Source organism: Kogia breviceps, chromosome 12 (assembly GCF_026419965.1).
Source record: "Kogia breviceps isolate mKogBre1 chromosome 12, mKogBre1 haplotype 1, whole genome shotgun sequence".
NCBI classification, from domain to species: Eukaryota; Metazoa; Chordata; class Mammalia; order Artiodactyla; family Physeteridae; genus Kogia; species Kogia breviceps.
Window position 1 is genome coordinate 44,787,105 of NC_081321.1, and position 13,420 is coordinate 44,800,524.

Genomic DNA, 13,420 nt, shown 5'->3' on the forward strand with positions numbered 1-13,420 from the left:
TCTGAGGCCTGATATGAGAACCAAGTGGGAGTGACTGGAATTAGCAAGTTAACCCATCTGGGCCTCAGTTTCCTCACTTGTAAAGCAATAATAAAATAGTTCTGGAGATTAAATGAGACTTTGCAAGTGAATAGGCTTTGTGATGGATTGTCTTCCCCCTCTTTGACTCACAAACCTATCTCCTCCATCGTCATCCCCTCCGCTTCCTCCCCTTGCTCTTAGGACATCTGGACATCTGGGAGCAGAGTAAGGTGCCTCTGCCTGTAATTGCATTTGTTGTTTACCTCTTGATGGACCGGCAGTCAGTGATCTATTCTGATATTTCCACGGCTATGGCATGCCTAGCATGGTGAAGGGGCTCAATGTGTCTGCTGAATGAATGAATTGTAATGTTGTAAGGCAGTGGTTCTCAAATTCACTGCTTATTAGAATCACTAAGGAGAGGTGTTTCAGCGTGAGTGGGCAAATGCCCACTCTTTAAGATCCATTGAATTAGAACCTCTGAGGAAAGGCTCCCCACTCATATATTTATATCACATTTCCCAGCCAATTCTGATGTCCACGTTTGGGAATCTACTCCTGGAGGGATCGATGGGTCCCTCCCCTAAAGGATGAGTCCAGATGAAGTCAGGCTACAAGGAAGATCCCTTCCAGCTCCAAGGATCTATAGCCCTAGGATACAAAGAGAGCTCCGTGATTGCTGGAGCAGCAAGAATGAATTGGTAACAAAATTCAGCAAGTGCAAGGAAAGGAGGGAGCACCTCAGTCAGCTCCCGGACGTCCCAGGGAAAGAGGAGATGGCCACGGAGGAGGCAGGTTTGTGAGGATGAGGGGGGGATGATCCATCCGAGACCATGTTTACATACAGCCTCATTTAATTCCCACATGTTATTTTATTATTGATTTATACGTGAGGAAAATGCGGCTCAAATAGGCTAATTTGTTAGTTAGTCCCAGAGCTGGAACTTGAACTTGGGTCTCTCACTCTTCCAAACCAGGGTGCTTTCCAGTGCAACAGGGCTCTTCAGCTTGTACAGGAGTCTGTATTTCCCAGAGAGCCTAATAATGCTAGGTTCACTCAGTAGACACCCAATAAATTGTTGCTGTCTGGACAACAGGAAAAAAAAAAAAGAAAAGAAAGAAAACCTTGAAGAGCTTCAGGACAACGAGGAGTTGGGGCGGCACTGGATCTCTTTTCTTTCAGGCAAAAGCTTCTGACCCTGGGGCTACAGACGGGAAACGAAAGTGAAGAAGAGGGAAAAAAAACTACAATTCCCCAAAGACCATAAAGCGTCCACCTTACGCATGCGTAGACCCCGCCCTAGTTCTGTGGCTTCCCGGCAGCTCTTTTCGCGCATGCGCTCTCCCATCAGTTTTCTTCCAACCTTTAGTTTTCTCCGGCCGGAGTTGGTGCCTGGACCTCCTGCGACCTTCACCTCCGGTTGCGATGTTGCCCTTCTCTTCGCTCTGGACGACTCGGGTAAGAATGGGGCTCCGGAGGCTGGGTGACTAGTAGGAAGTAAGCTCCCCATCTATCCTAGTTAACTATTCACAAACTTGGGGTTCTCTTGGCTTTTAAACGCACGTGGTCTGGGTCCTCCGGGAGGGGAGAGAGAATGTCTCTGAGACCCCCGGTGCACGCGGGGTGATTGGGGCCCCTCTCCATTCCGGTAACCAGATGCCCCAAGGCCTTGTGACCGCCCATTTGACGTGGCATTAGGGAAGAGAACTGTGGACCCTGTGCTGGCCAGTGAGCTGGGTTCCTGGCCTGGACTGGCGAGCTAAGTCTTTCCTGCGAGCTCTGAGCCATGCCAATGATGCAGCTGGTCACCCTTGCTTGTATCAGGGGTCCCGCGGCTCTGTGGGCTGGAAGGAGGTGGAAAGAGTGGGGAGCACAAAAGACAAGATGTGGGTTTTGGCTTCCCTGCCAGTAGTCCACCCCCAACCCCATACACACACCTCTTCCCCAGGGGCTGCTGAAGGTCTGCCCTGCCACCTCCGTTGCTCTGGAAACTACCTGTACAGCTCGCTGCCCTAACTCTTGCCAGTTTGGTTGCCTCCCACCCTGACTGGGGTATCACTTTGTGAAGGTTCTGCAGGAAGACCATGTGTTTCTGTTAGTGGGGACTGCCCCTGAGTTCCAGAGACATAGGCTTCTAGAGGACAGACTTTGCTCGAGGCTTTGCAGAGTGGTTCAAGGGCAGTCTGAGGTGAGGTGAATGGACCGAATCAGAACCACCCCCTGGACGTTGATCTCAACCTTGGCTCTAGAACTGGCTTTTGAAGGTGGAGGTGGGAGTGGTGAGAACTGGAACAGACGTACGAGACAACTGGCTGCTGGATATGGAGCCTGAGGGCCTGATAAGCATGGCTGAGGGTTGTTGACTGTTTTTGTCTGGGCACTTTTTCTTTGACCCTTTCTTTTCCTCCCCCAGCCTCTGTGGCGATGTGGTCGGCTGGTCAGGATGGCCATACAGTGCCAGCACAGTGAGGCAGCCCAGACCCAGACTGGAGAAGCAACCAAGGGCTGGTCAGGCCAGGAGAGTCTATTGGACAGTGACCCTGAGATGTGGGAGCTGCTACGGAGAGAGAAGGACAGGCAGTGTCGTGGCCTGGAGCTCATTGCTTCAGAGGTGGGGCCTGGGAGAGGGGTCAGGGCTTAGGCCACCGTGGGTGCTGCAAGTAACAGGTCATCTTCCTGCTATTTCTCCAGCTCTCCCTTTCCGACTCAGGGCCTTCCTGCTGGACCTGATCTTCCTCTCTTCTTACTGACCTCTGAAGCAAAGGCAGGGCCAGTCTGGCTTGTGGGATGGGGCATTAGAAAGCTTCCAGAGCCTCCCGGGGCTCCTATAGTTTAGTCTGGTCCCTCTTCCATCCCAAGAGGAAAGAGAAGCTTGGAAGCACAGGTTCAACTGGACAGGTGGCCTTGCTGGAGACACCTATCACAGCAGCTGGGTTTCTGAGGATGCTGCTCTGGCCCTGCCCCAGGCCTGGCACAGAATCCTAAATGAACAGAGCTTTCTGTAGAACCCGGCTCCTCCCTGCAGCCTGGGGCTCTGGCATGATGGGGCTGTGGGATCCAGGGAAGGGGGCTCAATACCTTCTGACATTGCCCCCTCCCCCACCCCAGAACTTCTGCAGCCGAGCTGCGCTGGAGGCCCTGGGGTCCTGTCTGAACAACAAGTACTCGGAGGGTTATCCTGGCAAGAGGTGAGGGCTAGGCACCAGAAGGCTGGAGGACAGCCTCAGGGATGGTGATCCCAGTGGGGGACACCTGCCTGTACCCTCCCAGTGTGTATAGAGAAGTGGCCTTCCCAGTCCTTTGCTGCTTGTCCAGGGGGATGGTGGAACCCTTTCTCTGTGCCCTGATCTACTCCCCTCCCATCGCAGGTACTATGGAGGAGCAGAGGTAGTGGATGAAATCGAGCTGCTGTGTCAGCGCCGGGCCTTGGAAGCCTTTGACCTGGATCCTGCTCAGTGGGGAGTCAATGTCCAGCCCTACTCGGGGTCCCCAGCCAACCTGGCTGCCTACACAGCCCTTCTGCAACCTCATGACCGAATCATGGGGCTGGACCTGCCCGATGGGGGCCAGTGAGTATAGATGGGGTGGGTGATGGGCTCGTAGTCAGTATGGGCTACGAAGAGGAATTTGGGAGAAGAGGAATTTGTTGAACACCTACTGTGTTCCACGTGGATGAAACAGGGCTCTCCCAGTCCTGCAAGTTCCAGTGAATGAGGAAGATAAGACCCCAGAAAGCGGTGCCCAGAGCCATGAGGGTGGTGCCTGCTAGGAGCAGTGTTCCAGAGACCCCGGCCTTTGGAGTGGGACAGGGAGGGAGTGGCTAAGTCTGAGAGTTATTCCACTCTGAACCTGCCTACTTCCTCTTCTCCCCTCCCAGTCTCACCCACGGCTACATGTCTGATGTCAAGCGGATCTCAGCTACATCCATCTTCTTCGAGTCTATGCCCTATAAGCTGAATGTGAGTGCTCTAGGGTGTGGGGAGGGAGTTGTGAGGACCTGCCCTGCTTTCTTCTTAGGGCTTTAGCTGTTTGTCTGTCTGTCCAGCCCAAAACTGGCCTCATTGACTATGACCAGCTGGCACTCACTGCTCGGCTCTTCCGACCTCGACTCATCATAGCTGGTACCAGTGCCTATGCCCGCCTCATCGACTATGCCCGCATGAGAGAGGTGAGTGGAGGGCTGGAGTACCCGCCCCTCCCTAAGGGCTGGTGGGGAGATTTTGGAGGAGGGGCAGCCTTGCGCAGGCCTGTCTGGGTCCTCCCCAGGCTGAGGCCTGTCTCTGTACCTGCCCAGGTGTGTGATGAGGTCAAGGCACACCTGCTGGCGGACATGGCCCACATCAGTGGCCTGGTGGCTGCCAAGGTGATCCCCTCACCTTTCAAGCATGCGGATGTTGTCACCACCACCGCTCACAAGACCCTTCGAGGGGCCAGGTCAGGCCTTGCCTCTCACTGCCTTCACTCCCGGGGCGTTGTTGGGCTGGATCTGAGGAATTCTTTCCCACCAGAAGCCCTGTCTATGATAGTTCTCCTTCTCTTGCCCGTGGAGGCAGTTCCCCGGCAGGGGGTTTGGGGGTGGAGGTGAGGGCTGCTCCCCTCAGCCCCTGGAGTCTAGCACACAGAGCACAGCTGTGCTGGACTCTAGAGCCTGCGGGGCTGAGCCAGCCACTTCCTCTGTTCTCCCCACCCCCTTGCCCTTTCTTTTCGGCTTAGCTTCTGATCGCCTACCTCCTGCACAGGTCCGGACTCATCTTCTTCCGGAAGGGGGTGCGGGCTGTGGACCCCAAGACGGGCCGGGAGATCCCTTACACGTTTGAGGACCGAATCAACTTTGCTGTGTTCCCGTCCCTGCAGGGGGGCCCCCACAACCATGCCATTGCTGCGGTGGCTGTAGCCCTAAAGCAGGTTGGGGAGCCTACTCTTGTGGGGTGGGTGGGGCATGGCCTACAGGTTCAGACCCTGCACCTTGCCAACTGAAGTTGGAGCTGATGGAAGGGAGATGCCAGGATGGGAGGGGGTTGGGATGGGGTCACACTGTGCTGAGGGTGGAGGGGCAGAAGGGGCAGGGCTTAAGGTGGCAGTGCTGCTGTCTCATCTCCAGGCCTGCACCCCCATGTTCCGGGAGTACTCCCTGCAGATTCTGAAGAACGCTCGGGCCATGGCTGATGCCCTGCTAGCGCGAGGCTACTCGCTGGTGTCTGGTGAGCCAGGGGGTAGGTGAAAGCCTCTGTACCCTCAGGCAGAGGCCCAGGACTCAGTACTTCCTGCTTACTGTCCCCCCTCAGGTGGCACTGACAACCACCTAGTGCTGGTAGACCTGCGGCCCAAGGGCCTGGATGGAGCTCGAGCTGAACGGGTGTTGGAACTCGTATCCATCACGGCCAACAAGAACACCTGTCCTGGAGATCGAAGTGCCATCACACCTGGGGGCCTGCGGCTGGGTGAGACCTGGGTTCCAGGAGGGAAGGGTGGCTGCCAGGTGGGCTTGGGCCATGCTCATCCTCTCCTGCCTCTCTCCCAGGGGCCCCAGCCTTGACTTCTCGACAGTTCCGTGAGGATGACTTCCGGAAAGTTGTGGGCTTTATAGATGAAGGTGTCAACATCGGCTTGGAGGTGAAGAGCAAGACCAGTGAGTGGGCAAGACCTCCCCTGCCCCCACCCAGTTTACATTCACTGTCTCCCTCCTCCTTCAACTGAGAGTTCTGACCACTTTTTTTTCCCTCCCCCATCTCTAGCCAAACTCCAGGATTTCAAATCCTTCCTGCTCAAAGACCCAGAAACAAGTCATCAACTGGCTGACCTCAGGCAACGGGTGGAGCAGTTTGCCAAGGCCTTCCCCATGCCTGGTTTTGATGAGCACTGAAGGCACCTAAGAAATGAAGCGCACAGACTGACGTTTATTCCTCTTCCCCCTCCCTACCTGGACAAGTTAGGGGTGGGGGTAACTGCCTATCTTCCAATTTTTTGCTGGAGGAGGGGAAGGCCGCCCACTTAGGGGAAAAGGCGGGTGTAGTTCCCCTTCCCAGGATTTGTAGCTGAGGAGGTTTCTTCTTGTAACGAGACTTAGAAGGAAGAGGCTTGGAGCTTTCTGCCCTAACCTCCCTCATTATCTCAGTGTTATAGACTCCCTGCCCTCTCTTGGGGAGGGGGGGGAGTTCCTCTTGTGAGCCAGAGGAAGGAGTGGGTAGATACCCTTCTTTCATTTTTATCTAATAAAATGCTGACCTGCCCTGAGCTTCTGTTACTGTGGGAGGGGGTCCCCTGGGCCAGGTGGTGATTTGTCTCCCTCAGCATGTCCCTCCCTTCCCTCCCACCACTACCACAAGTACCCCTGGGGCTGCAGTCTCCTCTCCCTCTGATCAGAGCCGACACCAGACGTGATTAGCAGGCGCAGCAAATTCAATTTGTTAAATGAAATTGTATTTTGCCCACGGCTGCTTCTGTTTGATCCCAGGGGATGGAGGGGAGCAGGGAGGGGTGGGGAAGGCAGGGGGAGGCCCAGGTGTGAAGCGGGAGGGGGTGCCCATTGGCACGGGAAGCAGGGGGCTTGGGCACTGGGAGGAGCAAGCTTCACCTCCTTGGGTGTAGGTGCCTCATCCCAAGCTGGCTGGGCTGTCAGTGATGAGTCTGGTCGAGCCCAGTTGAGCCAAAGTAGCACTGCCCCTGGGCTGGTGCCCAGAGCCTGGGCTAAAGTGGGGCCCGCCACGTCACTTGGCACTCAGGCCTCTGCTTGGTCTTGGCTCTCACGTAGGCCACGCTCCACACGTAGTGTGCACCACGCCCTGTGAGGCCCGCGTGACAGGGGGGCTGGCATTGGCCTTTGGGGTTGCCCAGGCTACTGCCTGCCCTCCTAACTCCCTCTCCCCCCTCGTGGGACTGAAGCTGAGGGTCAGAGGTGCTTCCGCTGCTGGGAGCAAGGGAAGAGGGTGGGGGTGGAGCTACCTCCCCTCCTTGTGGGAACTGGCCTGTGTAAGCAGGAGCTGGATAGGGCGGCTAGAGTGGTGCCCTGGGGTGGACGGGGGAGAGCGGAAGAAATGAGTAGGCTGGCTGGTTGTGGTTTACATCGACGTGCTCTGCAGCCAGGCTTAGAAGTCTGGCCGGTCTTTCTTCAGTTTCTTATAGTCAGTGGAAACTGCAAGGAACTACAGGAGAGAAAGGGGGATTGCACCGAGTGCCCCAGGCCTCCCTTTGCTGGGGTGGGAGGCGCCAGCTGGGATCAAGAGATGAGCGGGTGGAGGCGCAACCCTGAAGCCACTGGGAGTTACCTTGTACTGGTCATTGGGGCTCAGGCGGTTCCAGGGCTCCGGGTTGTTCTTTCGGTCCCAGCTGTGGAGAGGGATGGGGGGTGGTGGTTAGGGTTTCCTCTCTGGGAGCTAGGACTCTGGAGCCTCAGGGCACCTATAGGGTCTGTGCCTCCGCCCCAGCACGCCCCCTCTTCTGCGGAGGTGGGGGGCATTTCCCAGAGACTGAGAGGGGAGGAGGCACGTTAGCAGGTGCTGACAAGTGAGACAAGAAGGCTGTCAGCATTGTCAGCCTGGGGCCAGGTGAAAGACGTGACAACCCGGCCCAGGGACTCCCGCCTGCTCCTTGTCACCCCAGGTTAGCCCCATAGAGCAGAGCTGTGGGAATCAGGCAGAAATCCCGAGGCACTGGGGTTGTAGTGATGTGCCTCGAATTCAGACAACGCCGTGGGTGCTCCTGCGTGCTGGAGGACCCTACACTCCCGCCGCCTCTGGCGGGACTTGCGGTCCCCGCGCCGCCCCGGCCCCAAAGGCGCCCCCAGCAGCTCACCCGGCCACAGCCCCAGAGCTTGGGCGGCGAGACAGAGGTACCAGAAGGCCGCCGGCGGCCAGCAGAGCGGCGTCACCATGGCAACGCGGCTGGGAGCGGTGCTAGTTCCGCAGCCCAAAGCGGGCCGAGTCGCCAGCCACTGAGGAGTGAGCTGTCTGGTGGGCCCAAGCGAAGGCTGGGGGCCTCGCAGGTCAGGAGCGGGCTCCAGCCCCGAGATGCCACCTGCCTGGGGATTCCCGCGAGGACCCCTCATTCCCACCATTCCTGGGAGGCCTGTGCGTCCCTGTCTCATCTTGCCCCACCCAGGACCCCTTCCTGCGTCCCAAGCCCGGCCTTTACCAGACGTCGGGGCTGCGCAGGGCGAGTCGCAGCAAGTAGAGCGTAGCGCTGCCCATGCCCAGGCCAATGAAGCCGATCATCGGGATGAGCTGCGGGAAGACAGAGGGAACTTTCAGGGGCAGCCCCCTCCCAATCGCCGTTTACAAGCTTTTCTGCTCGGCCCGCCCGCTCCCCGACCCCGGGTCTGGCGCTCCCTCCCTTCCGCGAGGGAGGACCGGCAGCCTCCCACACCACATTTTTGCCGTAGTCTCCCTCAAAGTATTGCGAGTCTGTCTGAGGTGGATTCAAGGGACAAGGAGGGCATATTGCAGGGATGGATTGAGGGCACCCTGAAGAAATATTAGGAGCTTTGGAGGAACTAGGCAAGAGGCAGGGTACTGGGAGATTTGGGGGTTGCCAGGGCGGCGAGAGAGTTAGAAGGTAGAATCATGGTTCCTGGGACCAAACTCACCCCGGGATGTCTCTTGATCTGCCGGCAGAAGCGGGCTCCGAGGCTGGTTCCTGCCATGTCGCCTCTCCAGTGTCTGGTCCTCTCCAGCGTCCCTGCTCCCTTGCTCCTCCTGGGGTCCCGCCCCTCTCTGGGGAGGGCTCAGCCCAGCCCAGCCTGGCCCAGCCCGGCCGCTTCATCAGACTCTCCCCGCCCCCAATCTCTCTCCCTACGGCAGTTCCCGGCTCGGCTGGGAAGAGAATTGTTGGGCAACAGGGGCATTTCTGCTCATCCACTCTCCACTTCAAGGGGTCAGACCCTGGCCCACGGGACATCATCATGCTTTGGGCTTTAGGCTGGTCCAAGGGAGAGGCCTTTCAGACTCTGACTCAGAGACTGATTGAGGGGGATCCAGAAGTGGGAGGATGGACTCACCATGGGACAGGCAGACAGACCTCCAGCAAAGTGCTGGTGGGAGTGTTCACAGGTGGGACCAGGAGGGTCCAGGAAAGAATGAGGGCATCTGTAATGCTTCCCTGACACCCCTAGAGCCACCCAGGAGCTGGCAGGTCTTGGGGGCCCTGATTCTGTCTCCCTCCACAGTATAGTGGGAAGAGGATGAGGACAGATAGACCAACAGCACTAAAGCTGCCCCAGCCGCTCTAGTCCTGGGTGGTTTCTTCAAGTTGGTTTCTCCAAGTTGTGTTGTGGTTAGCCTGGAACAGTGTTTGGAGGCCAGGGAAACCGGGCATTATCTTACACCTGGCTCAGAATAGAATAAGTCAGTTGGCTAAGTTTGGGGGTTTGAGAGACTTCCTTCCCCTGCCTACCTGGGGTAGCCATCCAAGGAGGTCACATTCTGTCTCTGGCTGTGATGGAGACAAAGAGAATGGAGTAAACAGTCGAGGTAAGACAGAAAAGGTGCTGAAGGAGAAAAGAGAAAAAGACACAGAGACAGAAGCGTCGTAGAGCAATTGCCTCCCTTTACGCGACCAGCTGGGGTGTATGAACTCGCATGTATGCTATGTTGTCAGGGTGGGAAAGCTCACTGCCACCGTCTTCGGGTAACTGGGGTTCTAGGGACCCAGGAGCTGAGCCCTAACCACCTCTCCCCACTCCACGCTAACCTCCATCCTCCCTGCCTTCCCCACTGCTGCCCTGGCAGCCCATCCTACAGAGCTCTCTCACTCCTCCCCTCCAGAGCCTCGTGGTGCCCAGGCAGGGGCGAGCTGTGCACCCACCGCTGTGCCCCTCAGAGCACTGAGAGGGAGAAGTCCCTTTCTGGGGGCCCTCTTGCTTTCGCCCCGAGCTGATACCTCCCCAGCCTCCTGCGCTGACAAGCGCGGCTGTAATTAAGCTGCGGGGTCTCGAGCTCTCCGCCTCCCTCCGGCGGATAATGAGATAAAGTGTCAGAGACACGGCGAGAACAAAGAGACAGAGACTCAGTGCTTACGTGTGTGGGGGACGGAGGAGGGCGACTGACGGGATGTCAGAGCCTGGAGCAGCGCAGAGCCCAGCCCTCCCTGAGCACCCGCACCTACAAGGCTGGGTCAGGGGCTGGGGTGTACTGTCACCTGTGCCCCTTAGCCCTCCAGTCTCTGGGACTAAAAATCACTCCTGGAGCATGAGCTTGAAGGCCGCACAGCTGGGCTGCACATCTGGCTCTGGTGGCACAGCTGGGGCGACAGGATGCCGATAGGGATGTCTGGCCCCTATACCGCGCCCCTTTGCTTCTTGGGCCCTCGCCCTCCTTTCGGTGCCCTTTCTTGTGAGTTCCCGTGACCCGGGCCTAGCGCATTACGGACCCTCTGACCCTCTTCTTTCCTTGGAGCCGCCATTGATCCTCCTGCCTTGGGCCTCCGCCGGAGTTCCTTATTACATTACTGCTTTCGCTCTTGCCTCTCCGGGGCTCCTTGACCCTTCACCTGCTTCTGGTACTTGTCTCTGACCCCTTGTCAGTGGCCCTATTTCTAAGGCCTCGCCCATCTCTGGATCGTGGTCTCTGGGGCCAAGCTGAGACACAGAACTCCTTGGGTTCCACATCCCATTTCTTCCCACCTCCTCGCATTTTCCCACCAGAAGGACTCAGGCCACGCTGACCGAGACGACAGAGGTCATTAGCTGCGGATTAGGCGTGGCCAGGGGCGGGCTGGGTTCCCGCTGGGATCTGACTCAGAACCCTAAACCGAACAGACACTAATCCGCGCTCTGGTGGAGCCGAACGTCAAAAGCAGCTGGACTCCGCGGAACAAGTTGGCAGCGGGGCCGTGGGTGTGGGCGCCCCCTGGAGGCGGAGCTGCTCTCAAGCTCTTAGGGGGAGATGCTTCAGGCGCCCCCTATCGGGCCGCGCTGGCCCTGCGCCCCGCGGCTTCTGAGCAGGTAAATTAGTGCCAGGAGTGTCGGTCCGGCTGGCCGGTCAGCCGTTCCTGCCACTCCCACCGCCAAGGCAGTGGGTCCCTCAACTTCCACTCTTCTGTTGTGAGGTGGGGCCGAGTGAAGGGAAGGAGAGGGGACGCGGAAGCTCCCACTTCGCCAGCTGCGGGCACCCCAGGTTCAGGCCAATTTCTCTCGCCAGGCTGGGCTGCCCCAGATGCCCGGGGCTCCGCTCCCGGCCCCGAGTCTTCTCTCTACCCTCTGACCCTACCTGCCCCAATCTCTGGCTGCCCATTTTTTTCTGAGTCCGCTTCAGATCCTATCACTTGTCTCTCTGTTCCTTCTCATTCTGTCTCTCCCTCTGCAGCTCTCTTTACCTGGCTGTGTACCCCTGCATCTGTTTCTCTGTGTCTCCCTCCGTTCGTCTCTCCTTCCCTCTACATTGCTCTACTTCGCTGTGCCTCTCTTTACAAATGCCTCACTGTCTTTCTCCCCCGTCCCATTCCCCGGTTCTATTCCTATTCTCTGCCTTGCTGCCCCTGGGGGTCTGCAGCAGTCCAACGGGACAGCCTGGGGACACCTCGGGGCACTGCCCAGGGTCCCCTTCCCGGTCACCTCCACACGCCCGGGCGTGGGCTCCTTCTTCCCTCTGCAGCAGTGAGGCGTGGAGGGGGCGCCAGGGTTGGAAGACACAGTGCTCAGCATCTGCTCGGGAGCCCCGGGGCCCCTGACCCCCTCTGCCGCTATTAAGGACGCCGGGTCCCGAGGCTCTGAGATGATCATGATTGCATCAGCCAGACAGCCGCGGAGCCGGGAGCCGCGCAGCGAGCGAACCAGCGAGACAAAGACGCCTGCGCCATCTGTTTATGCAAAGCGCTCTCCGCCCGGGACCCAGGCGTTCCGGTGCCTGGCCCAGCTCTGGGCATAAGGTCATGAGTCCGCTACTACCCGGCGCACCCGCCACGCTGCGGCTCCCCCCACTCCCCAGCACACAGAGGGGCCGCGGGGCGAGCGGAACTGAGGGGGGCGGGGGATGTTGATGTGATTGGAGCGGACGCGGCTCTTTCTTCAATAATGGATGGAGATGATGCGGACGGCGGAGCCAAGCCCGCCCTGAGAGGAGAGAGGAATAGAAATGGGGAGATGAAGGGGCGGGGGCGGGAGACTCACCCTGGCGAGCGCACACGCGCGCGCCCGCACACACACACGCATACACGAGCGTGCGTGCGTGCGTCACACTGTCATTCGAATATACGCCGCCGCGCAGCTCACACCCAGGCACACGCCCACGCACTGTCACTGAGGCACACACACCTGCAGGCAGAGACGCCCGAACAACACACACTCACCAGAAGCTTTTCCTGGTTCTCACACATACACGGTCCTGCAGGCAGAAGCGCACGTAAATGCCCACACGCGGGGCACACGCAGGAGTGAAGAATGCACAGACACGTAGACCCGTCAAAGCCTATATGTACATCTGACACCCAGGGGCTAAGACAGCCAAAAATCTTAAGAGGTTGGGGGTGGGGCAGATCGGGGACAAGACACATACTCAGCGGCACTGGCACACACCAGGGGCACACATACCAGGGGTCCACACATATACACACACACAACACCTGGGACTCTGATAGACACACCTCACACATTCAGGGCATAGACACACACACACACACACTACAGAGCAGGGACACAGACACCCATAATGAGCAGGGACACAGACACCCATAATCAGCAGGGGCACAGAGCAACCCCCTTCCCCCCTCCCCCCACACACTCAGAGTTTCACACCCACACATGCCAGAGCTGCTGCTTGTGCCCTGCGGTGGCGAAGTGTGGCAGAGAGGTCACTGGGATCCCTGAAACAGGCCTTGTTAGTCTAGCCATATAATGAGGTTCTGATGATAGGACATGCCTGGGGCTGTGGACCCTGCGCCCCTGCTTGACCGCCTACAAACTTCCTTTCTTGGCTCCCAGGGCCAGTGCTATAGACCTTAGGCCTCTCTGGCCACAGCCGACCCTGCCAGCTTCAACCCGGGTAGCTGGGGGAGAGGTGGGAAAGCCATAGAGGGATATTAGCAACTGCATAGGGAGACTCCCAGCACATCCCCAACACAGCCAGGAGGCAGGCTCATCCCTGGTGCTGCTCAATCTTCAGACTTCAAGGGGCACTTTCTTTGCTAAGAGCCGGGTGGGCACTGGGGAGGGGTAGGACGTGGGTTGTGTTCTGGACCCTAGTAACCCGGCCCCTCCTTCAGTCTGTTTTCAATTCAGTCAGCTCCTTGGCCCAGACTTATGACCTTTGCAGTGTGAGGCACCATCATCCATCACCCAGGCGGCTGCTGGCAGGGGTGGGGGGCGTTGGGGGCTCACACAGGGTCGCTGTCCCTCCTGCCTCCCTCTCCTGAGACCTGCTCTCTGCCCGCGGGCCAGGGTCCGCAGACGGGGCAAGTACTGGGGGGAGG

The 13,420-nt window shown here is 58.3% G+C and overlaps 2 protein-coding genes across 7 annotated transcripts; one reads left to right on the forward strand and one right to left on the reverse strand.

The window, feature by feature from the left end:
- Positions 1-1,353: 1,353 nt before the first annotated feature.
- Positions 1,354-6,251, forward strand: SHMT2 (serine hydroxymethyltransferase 2). Of its 4 annotated transcripts, XM_059080155.2 has the most exons (12): positions 1,354-1,480; positions 2,436-2,633; positions 3,131-3,210; positions 3,391-3,591; positions 3,900-3,981; positions 4,068-4,190; positions 4,317-4,456; positions 4,762-4,927; positions 5,124-5,223; positions 5,308-5,463; positions 5,544-5,651; positions 5,758-6,251. In XM_059080155.2, the coding sequence occupies exons 1-12, from the start codon at positions 1,448-1,450 to the stop codon at positions 5,883-5,885; spliced, it is 1,515 nt and encodes a 504-aa protein (XP_058936138.1). In that variant the 5' UTR covers positions 1,354-1,447; the 3' UTR covers positions 5,886-6,251. The 4 variants fall into 4 exon arrangements, with proteins under 4 accessions (XP_058936138.1, XP_066865718.1, XP_066865717.1 ...); XM_067009616.1 differs by lacking the exon at positions 3,131-3,210 and having other exon boundaries at positions 1,362-1,480; XM_067009615.1 differs by lacking the exon at positions 4,317-4,456 and having other exon boundaries at positions 1,367-1,480; positions 4,736-4,927.
- A 169-nt stretch (positions 6,252-6,420) lies between these two features.
- Positions 6,421-12,437, reverse strand: NDUFA4L2 (NDUFA4 mitochondrial complex associated like 2). Of its 3 annotated transcripts, XM_067009623.1 has the most exons (6): positions 12,302-12,437; positions 9,410-9,448; positions 8,604-8,756; positions 8,153-8,241; positions 7,288-7,348; positions 6,421-7,164 (listed from the first exon to the last, which is right to left on the reverse strand). In XM_067009623.1, exons 3-6 carry the CDS (start codon positions 8,658-8,660, stop codon positions 7,108-7,110), a joined length of 264 nt encoding a protein of 87 aa, XP_066865724.1. In that variant the 5' UTR covers positions 8,661-8,756; positions 9,410-9,448; positions 12,302-12,437; the 3' UTR covers positions 6,421-7,107. The 3 variants fall into 3 exon arrangements, with proteins under 3 accessions (XP_066865724.1, XP_066865723.1, XP_066865722.1); XM_067009622.1 differs by lacking the exons at positions 8,153-8,241; positions 12,302-12,437 and having other exon boundaries at positions 8,604-8,829; positions 9,410-9,441; XM_067009621.1 differs by lacking the exons at positions 8,153-8,241; positions 9,410-9,448; positions 12,302-12,437 and having other exon boundaries at positions 8,604-8,970.
- Positions 12,438-13,420: the final 983 nt, after the last annotated feature.